Source organism: Aphelocoma coerulescens, chromosome 5 (assembly GCF_041296385.1).
Source record: "Aphelocoma coerulescens isolate FSJ_1873_10779 chromosome 5, UR_Acoe_1.0, whole genome shotgun sequence".
Classification (NCBI taxonomy): Eukaryota; Metazoa; Chordata; class Aves; order Passeriformes; family Corvidae; genus Aphelocoma; species Aphelocoma coerulescens.
Genome location: NC_091019.1, coordinates 36,082,504 through 36,098,566, shown reverse-complemented (window position 1 = coordinate 36,098,566; position 16,063 = coordinate 36,082,504). Strand labels below are relative to the sequence as shown.

At 39.1% G+C, this 16,063-nt stretch overlaps 1 protein-coding gene across 3 annotated transcripts; it reads left to right on the top strand.

The window, feature by feature from the left end:
- Positions 1-1,398: 1,398 nt before the first annotated feature.
- ARHGAP11A (Rho GTPase activating protein 11A) lies at positions 1,399-14,706 on the top strand. 3 transcript variants are annotated; one of them, XM_069017683.1, is made up of 12 exons: positions 1,399-1,550; positions 4,039-4,109; positions 4,438-4,534; positions 5,046-5,296; positions 5,745-5,905; positions 6,014-6,160; positions 8,043-8,117; positions 8,769-8,936; positions 10,164-10,299; positions 10,616-10,724; positions 11,509-11,656; positions 12,049-14,706. In XM_069017683.1, the coding sequence occupies exons 1-12, from the start codon at positions 1,479-1,481 to the stop codon at positions 13,629-13,631; spliced, it is 3,018 nt and encodes a 1,005-aa protein (XP_068873784.1). In that variant the 5' UTR covers positions 1,399-1,478; the 3' UTR covers positions 13,632-14,706. The 3 variants fall into 3 exon arrangements, with proteins under 3 accessions (XP_068873784.1, XP_068873783.1, XP_068873785.1); XM_069017682.1 differs by having other exon boundaries at positions 1,399-1,607; XM_069017684.1 differs by lacking the exon at positions 8,043-8,117 and having other exon boundaries at positions 1,399-1,607.
- The last annotated feature ends 1,357 nt before the right edge of the window (positions 14,707-16,063 follow it).

The following is a 16,063-nucleotide window of genomic DNA, read 5'->3' as shown; positions in this document are numbered from 1 at the left end:
TGGTATGGTGCTTTTTTCTGACTACACAGAAAGACTGCATTTGGTTAACTGTAGTGTTGTTGGCACTTGAAGAGTTACTTCGGAATAGAAAATTAAAAAAAAAAAACACAAACAAAGCAAAGAAAAAAGGAAGGAGTTCTTCCTATTATAACAGAGTGCAAAGCCCAGAATGACCCTGCTGGAAGAGTTGTCTGAGTTCACTGTACAGAACGGGTAAGGGAAGTGAAATTTAGAAAGTACAAGCAAGCTTGGTGCTAATGGTTCAAGGGCCGCTTAAATTGCAGAGTGTGGCTTTGTCCACAGAAAATGATGGAAAAGATGGATCCCCTCAGGCAGACCTGCACAGAGCCCGGTTAATGCCGGGGAAAGCAAGGCCACTGGCAGAAGCAGATGGGAAGAACCTTGACCTTCCTTCTATGCTGATACACGACACCCTGACCACCAGGTACAGTGGAGTCCAGTTTACCCACAAAACTGTGGTGGGCAGCTGTTTTTATTTGAAACTTATTTTCGGAGAAAGGGACACTTGTTTCCAAGTAACCAAGCAACCCAACACCTGTGGGGGGGAGGGGTGGGCATGTGTTGGGGGTCACAGAATCACACAATCACCAAATGAACTAGGTTGGAAAAGACCTTTAAGATCATCTAGTCCAACCTGTGACCTAACACCTCCTCATCAACTAAACCATGGCACTGAGTGCCACGTCCGGTCTTTTTTTAAACACATCCAGGGATGGTGACTCCACCACCTCCCTGGGCAGACGATTCCAGCGCGCAATCACTCTTTCAGTGAAGAATTTTTTTCTAACGTCTAACCTAAAATTCCCTTGGTGCAGCTTAAGACTGTGTCCTCTCATTCTGTCAGTTGTTGCCTGACCGACCCCCACCTTTCAGGTAGTTGTAGAGAGTGGTAAGGTCACCCCTGAGTCTCCTTTTTTCCAGGCTAAACAACCCCAGCTCCCTCAGCCTTCAAAGGGCTTGCGTTCCAAGCCCTTCACCAGCCTTGTTGCGCTCCTCTGGACACGTTCAAGCATCTCAACGTCATTCCTAAACTGTGGGGCCCAGAACCAGACACAGGACTCAAGGATGAGGGCGTATGGGCTGGGGGGATGACGGAGATGTGGGGATTCGGGGATGAGGGCGCTCCCAATGTTCCACCCCTCCCAGCCCTTAGGCAGCCAGCGCGATCGCCCAAGGGCGGCGCGCGGGGGCCTTAGCCGGGGTAGGCTGGGAGGCGGCGCGCGGCGACAGGCGCGGCGGGACAGCCCCGCGTGGCCGTTGGGCGGCCGGGGCCTGATTTCGAACGGCAAACGGCCCAATCAGAGGCGCGGGCGGGGCCGCGCGCTGGGTTTGAGCCGGGCGGTGAGCGGGGCCGCGATGGCGGCCAGCGGGGTCTGAGGGGCGGCGGGGCCGGGCCGGGCCGGGCCGCGCTGAGCAAGGCAAGGCAAGGCAAAGCAAAGAGGGTGGGGGGCGCAGGGATGGCGGAGCAGAGGCGGAGGCTGATGCGGCTGGCGGTGCTGGAGGAGCTCCGGGCTTCGTACGGGATCAAGGTGAAGAGCGGGAGCTGCCTGGCGGTGGCCAAGGCGCCGGGAGCTGCGGTGGCGGAGGTGAGCGGGGCGAGGTAGCTCGGAGGGCTCCGGCTTCCCGGGCAGGGCAGAGCCAAAGCTCACATGGCTCCAGGGACTGGTCCTGTCGCCGGGAGCGCCGGGCGCGGCAGCAGTGCCATTCCCGTAATGCAGCGGCTCCTGCCGGCCCCTAACAAGGTATCACCTCCTGCAGTGGGGAAAAGAGCTTTTTTTTCCCTTTCCCTCAGCGTGCAAGTGTTCCATGGGGCCGTCACATAGCCGTGTTGTGATTCGAGAAGGTAATGGCTCGGTGGCGCTGGATGCCCCGCCCCCGGCAGTTTGGGACTCGCGTGTTGCCGGGCGGGCCAGATGGCGAACGGGATGGGTTCCTCTTTTGTCCGTGGACTTGCTGGCCGCTGAAACACGCCAGCTCGCTCTAATCCGTGCAAGAGCTTTTTATGCTTCACTGTGATTGATGTCACTCACTACGAAATTCCAATCTTAGTAATTGTATTGTGTCTTGGAATATAGCTACGGTGTTGTTTCTAAAAGCTCTGTCTTTTACTTGTTTTCTCAGATTTTTGTTTTATTTGAAGGGCTTTATTTGCACGGTTTCTTAGTATAAGGCATAACTAAGTATTTTGGCAAAGACAGCTCTGGCCTTGATTTGCCAGTGGTCCAAGAATGAAATCTGTCCCATTACCTTAAATACCTATTTTGAGTTTGATGAAGGAAAAAAGTGCTTTCTGTCTCAGGACTCTTATTTAAAACTGAAGTATTATAATGGATGCCAGCACTGAAGTCCAATCCAGAGCACTGATCTTCTGGTAGACTCTTAATTTAGGAAGTGTGGACCACTGTCAAGTTCTAAACAAGATCTCTGTGCAACTGAACTTCCTCAGACTGAGCTTTCTGTAAGGCTGAGAAGATATTACACAATGCTGCAGTAATCCTTGGTCAATATAAGCCAAAGAAGTTGGGAAAACATGTGCTTGAGTTCGGTTGTTTGGAAAGGGAGAAAGCAAGAGTAAAGTTAGAATTAGTTTTCTTCCCCTTGTCAATATCAAACATATAGTTCCAGACTTTCCCTTCTTTTTCCATTCGAAGGGAAGACAATGAGAACTGTGAACAATGTATGTATGTCTTGATAAAAGATATCTGCGTTGCTGTCTGTAGTGCTTAAATTGTATGCAAGGAAGAAAATCTGTACTTAAGTAACTACTGAGCAAGGTAGGAAAAGCTACAGAATAACATTTGTTTTGCCAAGGGATGTCTTATTTCTGCTGTTCCCTCGCAGCAGAAATATTACTAGCTTTATTATTTATTAATAAGAAATTAAATAACAACTTCTGATACTTCAAACAAAACCTAGTGAGGTGAGCATATCAGTTAAGAATTTTAAGTGTTGCATTCCAAACCGCTGGAATTTTCTAGTATGTAATCTTGTACATACAGAAAAAAACATTTTCTCTTGGAGTTAATTTTCTTTTTGTAGTTTTAGTAGCAACCTGGAACACAAGGACAGATGTGTTGCTTCTTTTTCCTGACTGTGTAATATTTGCTTTCTGTAGGACAGATTAGATTGTGGTCTAATGGGTTAGTTACTGATTAACTATTTTCCTAACATGGACAGCACGTTTAATTTCAGCTATGAATAACTAAGAGTTTGCATTCATCTCTAAGAACAAGTTGGGCATGATCCCAGTCCTCTTCTGGTTGGGAGAGGGACTGGCTTGCATGTTCTGTAAATATGAATTTAAAAAAATAAAAGTACAAGGTGTTACACAGGAATGTGGGCTTTTATAACTGACAGAACTGTGTAGCAACCTCAGATAAACATTTTTAAAAATTCTGTAGGTGAATATCAGTAATGACTGATGAGATTTGCTTATTTTCTAATATGTAATACACTTTAATGTCTTACTGTTAGGCAGTAGAAATAACAGTTTTTTAAGTACAAATGCTAAATATGAGGTTCAGAACAGTTTTCTAGATTGTTCTGTTGAGTTTAATCCTTCCCAAAAGAGCAGTCTTGAGTCTGAGATGAAGAAAAAGATTTTTAAAAAAAAATTTATTTCAATTGTCTCATGTTGATTTTTAAGAAAAATATTTTGTCAATTGAAAAGCTAAGGTGAGATTCCAAAACAATCTGGTTAATATCCTTACTGATTTGGGAGTTCTATAAGAAAACTAACTTCCTGTAAAATAAGAAGTATAAAATGTACTGCAGAAAACCTTTCTACTCTTTCACAATCGTCTAGGGTGTTACTTGGTAACTAGAATTAGCATAGTTTTAGATCTTTAGAGATCACAGTGCTTTTCCAGACAATATCTCTTATCTGTCTTATCTGAAAGACTTTGTTTTTTGTCGTAACTACCTTTATGTTTACTTGTTGCATGTGAGCTTTTTTGTAATATGTAGTTGATAATTATATCAACTTTCAAGTAACAGTATTTGAATTTTGTATTTTAGGGTAAAATCTTTGGAATACCTTTTCATGCGTTGCCACAATCACTTGTGCCAGAATATGGTTATATTCCAAGGTAAATTAACAATGTATATTTAGATTTTATGCTTACTTTGCTCTCTTTCTAGTATTGAACCCTTGTCAGAAGAAGGAGTGTAGTATTTGTTCCACGCCTGCTCGAGCTTCTGGGGGATATAAGAATAGTTCCGTCTGGGAAAGGAGGGATGCAGAAGTTAGATGGGGAATTCAACACCACATTCATTCAGTTGTATTTCTTTATATTCTTCTCATTGGGGGAAATTATTCTATGTATTAAGTTTTACAAAAAATGGTGAAATAGTTTTTCTGGAAAAAACCCCAGCTTTATTCTGTGCATCAGAAGTATGTTCCTGTTCTTTTTTCAGCTTTCTTGTTGATACTTGTGAATATTTGGAAGAACATGTTCATACTGAGGGACTCTTCAGAAAGTCTGGATCTCTTGTTCGTTTAAAAGCTTTGAAGGTAATCTCTAAAGCTGTTATTTTTTTTCTTAATAAGCTGCATTTCACTTGAGCATGTTTTAATTTTTGGCCTCTTTTCAGTCATATTCAAGTTTTAATACTGGAAGTAGATTGGTAACATTGCCTCCTTTAGAAATGATAGGAGATCTAGTCCAGCAACTGACATGGTTCCCTTTTTTTTTTTTCTTTTAAATATTTCTCCTTCCAGGTGATGAGGATAGTTTGGGACTGAACAAACTCATTAGCAATCGTGCAAACTGGATGCTAAGAGGATATTTGTTTAGCAATGCTCCCCTGGTGGAGGGAAGATGGGGAACCTGTAAATTAACACTCATGGTCTGACAACATTGCCTGTGCCTCATTATAGATAATGTAGTTGGGTAAAACATGACTGAAACTGACAATGGGGAAGATGTGACTGTTGTTACATGGGCTAGAGCATTAGTGCTTAAATTTAGAAATGTGACAATATGTTGAAGACTTTAACTCATGTTTCTTATGAAAAATTTCAGAGTAAACTGGATCAAGGTGAAAACTGCCTCTCAGCTGCACTGCCATGTGATGTTGCAGGGCTTCTCAAACAGTTCTTTAGAGAGCTGCCTGAGCCCATCCTTCCACCTCACCTGCAGGAAGGCCTTTTCAAAGCTCAGCAGCTTGGAAATGAGAAGAAAACTGCAACTTTGTTGCTGTCCTGTTTGATGGCTGACAGAACAATTGCAGCTTTGAGATACTTTTTCAACTTTCTGAGAACTGTGTCCTTAAGGTCAGTGTAAAGGGCATGCTTGTAATTCCCTTAACCATTTCTCAGTCCAGGCAAGTGCTGTACCTTCCTGTGAGTAGTTTGCAATTTTAACTTTCACATCTGCAGATACTCACTAAATTCAGTTGTGGTCCTTTATTTCATAAATCCAAGGTTTTCTTTATGAAACCTTAATTAACTGGAGACTTGACTTTGTTCAAGTTTTGTAAAGCAGAATTACCATACCTAGCATTCCCTAAAACTGAGGGGATCTGTAACTTCTTGATTTCAATAACATAGTTGTGCAATTATCTGGCCTGGAATGCAGAAATCTATACGTTAATCTTGTTATGTAAGCACTCCAGTGAATGAATCCATTTTTATTTTTCTAACTGCATTTGTCTTATTTGGTCTTCTTTCTCCTCTGCTTATGTTGTGATAATTTGATTTTAAAAACCCTTTTCTTGTTAAGATCCAATGAGAACAGAATGGATAGCAGTAATCTGGCAGTGATTTTTGCTCCCAACCTCTTGCACTCAAATGAAAACGAAAAGATGTCAGCTAGTACAGAAAAAAAAATTCGCTTGCAAGCTGCTGTCGTGGAAACACTTATTGACCATGCGGCAGAAATCGGTAAGGTGATAAATGCTTGTCAGCATGTCTCGTTGCACTGACCTGTCTACAGCTTTTCTTTTCAACGTTTAAGAATAATAAAAAAAAAATACTTCTCGACTATTCCAGGACAAGTACCAGAATTTATATTGGAAAAGATTCCTTCAATGCTAGGTGTTGATGTCTTTCAATCTACACCCTCACTGTGGGGCCATGAAGACAGTGAAAATGAATCTCCCACTGAATGTAAGAGGAGGAGGCACCGAAGTGTTGGGGGTAGGTATGCTTTGTGAAACTTTCAAAACCAAAAATGGAATTGCAACTTCAGGTAGTCTGATCCTAAGGACTTGCTTCTTCCAGAAGCAGAACAGATGTTTGCAAAATTGATTTGGTTTGATCTGCAGGATCTATATAAGACTTCAGTAATCACATTATTGTATATTTACTCAGAGTTTTCTAGTCTCTTGTCTACTAAAGAAGCTATTTTGGTTTTGTTTGGATTTGTGTAGCCGAATTAATATTCTAGCTTTTTCTTGAGTCAGATTCAGATCCTGTTCCAGAGGGCTGAAGGGTTTTTTTGGGGTTTTTTTTGGGTTTTTGTGGGGGTTTGTTTGTTTTTGGTTTTTTTTGTTAATTTTGAAATTATACTTTTATATATACTTTGATAAGTCAGGTAGTGAGAAAGCAGGGATGCAAATGGCAGGTGTGTTTTGAATTAGAGTAGCTAATTTGTGAAGTGTAAATCTAAATTGGATGTTATTGGATACTGTGTGCTCTGGTATCATGGATCTGGGATTTGGGGTGAGGCTTTTTTCAGTTTTCAACAGGGCTGAGTTGGAGTTTCTTGCCAGATACAGCAATCAAATGGTATAGTCTCATTTCTGCACTCTCTTAGAGGAAACACTGTGGTCACAAATATGCTTGACTTGATTCAAATCCACTGCAAAGTGATCTTTTATGTATTGATATAAAAACATAGGTACTTATTTAGCTCATGTACCTGGAGTATTAAACCTGACAGTAGTTTAAATTAAAGCTGTGTGATTGTATGTTTAGTCATGGCATGGTTTTTTTGTGTATTGAGCTCCTCTGCTCTGAAGAAGAGAGACCATCCCAGAGTTGCACAGTGATAAACATGAAAGTCAACATCTTGAGGAGAAACAGTTAGAACTTGGTAGTTCTGTAGAATAGGTTTTGATAGTAGGCAGATTCTAGTCTTTCTCCAGATGTAGATTACTATACTTGATCTGTTTTCAAATATATCTTTAAAAACTATGTGATATCCATGAGACACCATAAAAGAAGTACTACCACCTTGTATTTTGCTAAGCTCCACTACGGACACATGCAAATACAACTGTAGGTTGCAAAACACTTGATAAAAATACTTAAATTTTGTACTTTGAAAAGCAGGAAAACTAGTAAAGTTTCATGCATATACTCTGCTGTGTTTAATTTTGTTTTAAAAAAAACAAATCAACTCCCCCAAAAAAGCACATAGTTCACAGAAAAGTTTTACATTATTTCTTTGTAAGACCAAAATCTCATACTTTTTTGGACCTAACTTCAAAGCTCTAAAAGCTTTACAGCTTCAAGTTGTCTGTCCATTAAAGTGAGGGTTGCTGAGACTTTGTTAGTAAGATCTCAATGGGTACCGTCTAGGTTTGCCTACAAGAAATCAGAAGGCGTATACTTCTGTAATGACCAGTAGACTTTTCTACAAGAAACTTCTGTTGTCTGTGCAGAATGGCTTTTTGTTGTGGTTTTGGGGTTTTTTTTGTTGTTGTTTTGGAGAGGAGGGGGTTGTTGATGTTGTTTTGGGGGGGTTGTTGATGTTGTTTTGAGGGGGTGTTGTTGTTTTGGGGGGTGTTGTTGGTTTGGGTTTTTTTGGGGGCGGTTCTTCTGTTTGTTGGGTTTTTAGTTTGTTTTTTTTTTAATAATTTTTATATTAAGGAAAATAGATTTTTCAGCTATTGTGAAAGCAATAAAAACTGTGTTGGTGGGAAGATCTGGGCTATGATTTTCTGTACATAAAACCCATTTAAACTGATTTGCTTTGTTTCTCCCTGAAAAAAAATACAAGTTAAACTTGAGTTGAAAACAGAGCAAGACAAGCTTCGCATTTAAATTTGATTGCTCGGTGTGTCTTGCATTTCAGATATTGTTAGTGGAGCATTGAATAAATTTAAATCTAACAGAACACCCTCCACTACACCTCAACAAGACAGAAGCGGTAGGTATTGGTGTATTTGTACTGAGTAAAGCCCATGCAGTACCCTCTGGATTTCTTAACTATAGTCAACAATTTTTTTAAACTGAAGAATTAGAACTTATTTGAAGATAAGTGATTAAATTTAAATTGTTTAAAATGGAATATAGATACATATTTATTGAGGATACTGCATTTACTCTAATTCTTGGAGCAGCTACAATCACTGCAGTAGTGGGCTGTGTAGTTTAGCTCTGTGGGGATTGCACAACCAAACTTGTGCTTTTTAGTTAAGGCTTCAGTGCAGCAGTGCAGCATTTTATCATCTTGGGAATGAATCTGCGAGGACTAAAATTCTTTCACGCTTACTGTTTCTAAAACTTAGGGAAGATCACTATACATTTACTTCCTCCTAATACCTGTATTGTTTTGTTAATGTATGGGTTTGGATTTTCCTTTCTGGTACTCTAAACTTGCAAAAACACCCAACAAAATAAAAAACCAAACCCTAAGCTATACTGATTGCTTTGCCTCTTCAAAATGCATGCACTTTGGCTAAGCTTTTGCAACAAGTTTCTTTCAGAGTTTAAAAAAAAACCACTGAAACAACTATTTACTTTAGTAAACTCTCTACCTTTTAAGCTGTTACTGCAAGTTTGGTTTTCTTAATTTCAGTCCTTTCATCAGTGACTCCAGTGGTTCTTACTCCAAGTACCAAGCGTAAGCTTCCAACTGATTGCTCTCAGGGCTTGTCCAGCAAGAAGAGACGATCTTTTAAGCATAGTTTTGCGTTTGAGTTTTTACCAAGTAGCATTTTTAACAGCAGCTCAACACCAGCATCAGGTACAGTGTCATCACTTTTTCCTTGCTGCTTGAAGTGATTGTTGGTGGCTTTTAATTTAAGAGTAGAGCCTTTTGTTCTTGCTAGACAGTCATTGATGCTCATTACTGAAGTGTTCCTGGCACTACGTCCCCATCTTGGTAAATTGTGTATGTTTATATTCTTTGGTGACTCATGTTACATGGATTGAGCAAAAGCCAAATTCTTTCTTGTTTTCTGTTCTGTTAATCTCTCATACTTGCAATTCTGATGTCCTTTTATCTTTTTTGCTCCCTATGTATCAGTCAGGTTATACTCCTGTTTCTATCTTGGTGCACAAATCCATGAAGACTACCTATGCTTCCAATCTTTTGAAAGTTGTAGCCTTCTGTCTCCTAAATGCTTAAATAGCTGATCTTAGCTCTGTGAAATGTAATTGTTGCTTTTATAATGCTTCTTTCTTGTGTCCCATCACCCTTTGTTTTTTCTCTAGATGCTAAATTTCAAAACTCTAGAGAAAATTTTACTTTTGTTTGACAGTGCTTTAGCACCACTGTATTCTACTAGAGTGCTTCCAACCATCAGGCTATTCTGAAAATCCTGTCTTTTTTTTTATTTGGTTCTTTAATATGGTGCCAACTGAAGTTAGAATGAAAGGAAATTTCTAGATTGGCTGTTTCGCTAGATTTTTTTTTCCTCCCCTCAAGTAAGTGTTATAAAACTTAGTGCTTTTTTTATTAAATCATTTCATGTTCTCCATGAAATACTTGTTTCTACGGATAAGCAAACCAAAGCAACAACATTTCATAAAGATAGCAGTGATGCATGTGTTTCATAAAATGTCCAGTAGTAAAAAAAAAAGCAGCTCTTTTCTTCATTGTTGCTTTAGCTGTTCTGGCTAGGTATGTAAAAAAAGCACACTGCAAATAATAATGAGACTGTGACTAATTTTTCTTCTTGAACTCTTAAATTTGAGGAATTGATCTGATGATAAGTGTGGAAACTTATTTGAGGTAATCATATCTGTAGCATGTAATTAATTGCATTCCAGCCACTTCTATGGATGCTACAAGCAATAGCTTTGTTTAATTTTAAAGTAGAAGTCAAAATAATTTCAAGCTACCACTCCACAAAATAAGCAAAAAAATTGTGCTGTTTAAAAACATGTTCTTTATTGTGTTAACTCTTAAGTCTTTATCTGAAAAAAGTGACTATTTTAAGTTCATAAAAATGTAATTTTGTCCCTGTAGTTCAGTTTGAAGCAAGTCCTTGTGTCTGTCTTGAGTCATCACAAACCTCACTATCTCCTTCAACCACGGGTGAAAATCATGTGTCCAGTTCAGGTAATAGAAGAAGCAAAAGACTTGCAAGCAAAAAGCTATACAGGTAATTAACTTTCAAAACCTAAAGATAAATTGGAAAGATGGGTCCAGACCCCTTGAATGATGACCTCTATCTGTCTCTAAAATTTTTGGTTTTGGTAAATTTTTATAATCTTAAAATCACCAGGTCTTCTGATGTTGCAAAATGGAGCTCAAAACAATTAAGATCTGGTATAGTAGCTTCCTGTGTCTATTAAAAAAAAGGTTGCCAGGAAGGCAATAAAATAAGTAAAACTGGAGGAAGTAACTGTAAACAAGTATCAGGATGTTTTCATTGCCCTCCTAAAAAGTTTGTCCCTTCTTCCCTTCTGTCCTTCCAGGGCTGAATCAGGAAAGACAGGTTGTTTTTCTCCAAAGATAAGCCGAAAAGAAATGGTTCGTAGGTCTTTACGCTTGAAATTTGGTTTGGGGAAAAGCAATAGAGAAATGGTAAGTACCCAGTCCTGTAGTTAGAGTGCAGATTTTAATCCAAAGTTTTGGGCACTGCTTTTCAGTAGCAGGAAGCACATATTTTGTAATGGAGGAATCCCAGGGTTAACTGAACCTGCTTGCTGTCATGTACAAGAAACCTGAGGTTTATTTGCATAGCAGTAACTGATCAGCTTGTAATGTGTTTGGCTGGCATGGGGCATGAGGCTGAGGGGAGGGAACAGCTGACCTGAATTGACCAAGGAGCAATTCAATGCCATGTAATGTTAAGCTCACCAGTAAAACTGGGACAGGGATAATTTATGGAAAGTTGCCACTGCTCAGAGGCTTGCTGAGAATTGGTCTGCTTGTTGTAAGTGATGACCTTTGCATCATGTCTGCTTTGGGTTTTTTTGTCTGTGGTGTGTGTGTGTGTCCCTTTTTCCATTTCACCTTTCCAATTCTCTTCTCATCCTGTTGGGGAATGGGGAAAGTGGGCATGTGGCTGGGTGGGAGCTTGCGTGCTTGTTGGGATCAACCCACCACGCTTGTGCTCAGTGGGTCTCACAGTTCCTGAGCTTCTGACCTTGCAGAGCCTGTGCACAGTCACTCTGTTCAGAGTGTGATTAACTGCAGGGAGGCTGTTCCCTACCTAGGTCTACAGAGAATCAAGGCAAGATGAAGTATGGCCAAGAAAAGGCTGCTGTGGCTGATTTGCATAGCAGTTTCCTGAAAGTTCCTCTGTAAAAGAGATTCCAAGTTACAAGTTTATATAAAAGCAATTAACACTTTTTGTTTGTTCAAGAATATTGTATCAGGATGTACAGTTGGCAATAGATCAGAAAATATTGGAAGGCGTCTTGCAAGTCAGCAAGGTTTGGAAAGCAGAACTGAATGTGCAAAAAGAGATGTACTCTTCAGCCCATATGTCAATGAAAAATTCCCTAAGAAAGGTAATTACCTAACCAAATGTATTAGATGGGGAAAACGTCTACTTTTTTTAACTTTGCAAATGTAACTTTATAAAAGCAATTGGATTAAAAGTATGCTTGTAGATAAGTCAAAAGTACCTTGTATGTTAGTGGCTTCTGGGGAAAAAGAATTGGTTTAGAACAAGCTTTTTGTGTTTCTAATATATTTTAGTAGTTCTCTTTTGTAAGTTAAGTGAGAGGAGATGCACGATTTCACTTATATTATAACCTTTTTTCACATTTCTGAAATTAAAGGGCATAACAGCATCTTTAAATTCAGTGCTGTTTTGGTAATTATTTTCTAGTAAGAATTTTGTCTATAATTATTAAAATCACAATAAATTATTCTTACACACTGTGGTATTTATTTTAAGGTTCCAGGAATGTAAGCAAATCAGAAGAAAACTTGCTAACTCCAAAATGTCACAATAAAGTAGATCACCGAATGTCATGGAGTAGTCCTGCTGTTACGGATTCTCAGGTGATCAGCAAGAATGAGCAAATGCTGCCAGGACACACTGAAATGGGAGTCAGCTCTTCAGAATCTGTTTTGGTGTTTGGAAAGCCACCAGTTACTCCAGATGAATTCAAATCTGCAACTGTAAGCAAACAAGACAACAACCTGGAGCTTGTGTTTTGTGAAGACGAAAGCAATTCAACTGCAGAAACATTATTGAAAGTTAAGCAAGCCTTCTCTGCATCTGGGAGTATTCTTCACAATTTGATAGGTGATAAAAAATCATCCCTCTCAGTTGTAGCAAGTGAAATATTAAATGAAAGTCCATGTCCCACAGGGCTCAGTTCAGCAAAAGAATTGTTAGTGGAAGAAGTTTCTGAAAATTTAGTAAATGTAAAATCCAGAGAGCTGTTGGACCAATTTAATCAATCTTCTGCTGCTGATAACCAGAAATCAAAAAAAGAGGAATTAGAAGTTTTGGAGAAAAGAAACTTCAAAACTTCTATTGAGATTGAACTTCAGGTCCCAAAAACAGATATAAAAAAAGGAAAAGAACTTCCTATGCCTCAAGTACTAGCCAAGGAAGATAAGTTTACTGTTGAGAACAGTTCAACACAAGATGACTTACACCAATTAGATTGCTCTGGAAAAAAAGAGAAAATAGAATTAATACACTCACAAACAGCTGAAAGCTGCATGGTAAAGTGCTGTGGTTTGGAAGAGGGTACTGCTAAACCTTCTTTGGCAGGACAGCTTCCTACTTTGCAATTGCCCAAATCACAAAATGAAATAGGCAACCAGTACTTGAAAGCTGAAAAATTGGATAAAGCTTTAACTAAAACATTGACTGTTTCTGACCATGGAAAGGTTTCTGACCACATACAGTGGTTCAACCAGCTTTCATTAAATGATCCAAATGCTGCAAGCAAAACGAAACCACCTCTGAAGTTTCAACGTACTCCAGTTAGACAGTCTGTAAGAAGAATGAATTCCCTTTTGGAGGCTAACAGACAATCTGTAAGCTCTCAGGCGGTTAAATCAAGCAGTTTTGGTTCACCACTTGTTAAATCTTTGAGCTATGATTCTGCACTATTCCCCTGCACAGAAAAGCCCTCGAAGAATTCCGTGCGTTTGCCACGCAGGAGTGAAAGCACATGTAACCAAGTTTCTGTAGCTCATAAGCAGCTAGACTTAACTTCTAAATCATGTTGCAGGCCATTAAATCCATCAGAAAAGCCTGATGTTTCTGTCAGAACTGTTGGGATCCATGAACAAAAAGTTCATCCATCAAAGTCCGTTCTAGAAGATCTAACCAATCATGAAATGGTTAAATCCAGTTTGAAAGTTAATGCAAATATAAATATTCCAGGTGCTGCCTCAGAAAAATCTATGATTGCAAGAAGTGCTCCAGGAAAAGAAAGAGCTCGTTACAGAGGCTCTCCAAAGAATCCAATATCTGAAGTAAAACTACTGCCAACTGCAAAGCCAGTAGACTTATAAGATCAAATGTGATGGCTAAATGGGTTCTTCGCAACTTGGTTAACCTTTGGAAAATCCTAAATTTGTATGACTATTTTTTAGCTCTTCTTATTTGTAATTTTTCATTTATTTTAAATGAATGAGTTGTGAAGACGTACAAATAGCAATTTGTTTTATGTTGAGGTTTTCTTCATTTACTGAAACTTCTGTAAATGCTAGTCAGTTCAACTAAATGAATTTGACCTATAAAACAAAAATAATCTGTTTCTACAAATGTTTGTGTTAGATCTCAAGTTTTGATTATCTCAGCTTCTAAAAACATGCTTCATCTCCCAAAACAGTTCTTGCAGTATTTTGATAAAGTATCAAGTTTAAAAACAGCTTCTCAAATGTTTAAAATAAAACTAACGGACATATGAAAGGAAGTGTTTTGATGCTGAGTATTAGTAGTTAAATAAATCTACTTTTTACTTAAGTGTATTGTAGCACCCCTTGATACTACTAAGTTGGACCTCATATGAGCTCTATTTCTTTTGAGACAATGTTTCTTATTTTTACTGGAGTAAATTGGGAGTATATTTTCCTTGTTGAGTAGGTAAATACCAAAATACAATTCATGTGTGCACACACACTGGAGAATTATTAGAACACATGGAAAACAAATGTGCCATTTATTCAATAATTGAAAAGTCTTACAACTTCATCCTGTGATGTGTTCTGCAACAGGTACTAAGTATTTTCAGTTGTGAGTAGTAAGATGTTTTATCTTAATATGAGAGGGGAGTTTTAACTTATTTTTAGAGCTGTAGAATTATGTTAACTAAGCGGTGCAGAAGCTGGGTTTATATGCTGAAAGTGTTGCAAGAGACAAATGTAAGAAGCCATAGTATGTTAAAGGTTGATTTGCACAAGCAAATGTTTACATCTTTTGGCATGAAAACTGTTTGTCTGTCATCAGTTGTAAAATTATTTAAGAGTAAACACTTGAAACTGTTCATTAGCTTTTTATATGTGTGAATTGCTTATTGGCAAAAGGTTAGAGCTGAAGCACTGGATACTTTTGGTTTTAATAAAACCATTGTTTTTTCCCCTTTTCTGAGCTTGTTCTTCTATAATGACTTGGAAGGTTAGAATGTGCTGTTACATGCAGACTGTAGACACCAAAATTAGTAAGTCTGAAAATACTGAAGCCAGAAGTAAATCTGTTCTGGCTGTCCTTTTTGTTGATCTTAGATGCATGTTGGTGATTCTCACAATTAGCAAAAGGCATGGTGCAACATAGTTTATCAGCAGTAGTCTGAACTTCTTAAAATGATATGTTAATCAAAAGAATAGTTCTTTTCTGCTCCCTGCCTCCTTCCCCATGTATCCAACAACTTGCAAGTTTAATTGGTTCAGCTGGTTGATCTGGTGGAAACCTCCTGCCTCACTCTTGGTACATTACTGTAAAATCTAATACCAGGGAGCCAGCCATGAGGAGATCTTAATAGGATTGCTTGGTGTTGTGGTTAAGGATGGGAAGCTTCAGTTTCATGAAGGAGTGAATATATATGGCAATTCACCACCATCCAAAGAGGAAGCTCCTGTTCTTGGCAGTGTGCTCCTACCCTCTACCTTCAACTGGTGCTGGCAGATCCCTAAATAGGCTAAATGCAGACACCAGAGCACCATGTTCTGGATCATCACCCCGAGGTAGATAAGGATCAGCAAAACAACTTCCAGCTGTCCTGGCTGATGTAAGGAGGTAGGAGCTAGAAATAAGACAGGAGCTAAAGGCAATGTCAGGAAGAAAATGAGGTCTGACTCCTGTACTAGTGAGGTGTCATATTGATTTTTGCTTGGAAGAGTAAGACTTGAGATTGTTAAAGCTGCATTAGCATTCGAAATATTTGGTACATATTAACAGTGTGTCCTGTATGGAGCAGTAAGCTACTTTTGATCATCAATGCAAGCTAGTCTTGAAACATCTAAACTTACATTCTTAGGGGGAATTTGCTAGGGCCCTGACAAAGAAACCTGTAGCAGAAAAAAAAAAAAAAAAGTCAAAGTTTAGGTTGTTTTTAGAGGTTTTGCAGAACAGTTTAGACACACATCCCTTTATATAAAGTTGATTATGTTCTGCATAAAGAAACAGTAGATGCCAACTGGAAGTTCCTACTGCTTAATCCTGCAAGTTACAGTTTGTACAGCGTACCAGAGACTTAACAAAAAGAGAGTAATCTACATGTTCAAGTGTAGTTCATGGGTCTGTTGTGGTCTTTGGGGTTATAATCTCAGTTTTTCTGGGGATAGCTATACTAAACTGGGACGTGACACATTCCTGTCAGTAGCAGTGAAGATGTGATACATAAAGTAGCCTTTAGAGGCTACCGTTTTGCCAAGTGCTGTGTTAGATGAGAGACTTCATTTAGCAAGATCCTTTTGTAGTTGTCGTCTTGGTAACCTCTGCTCTG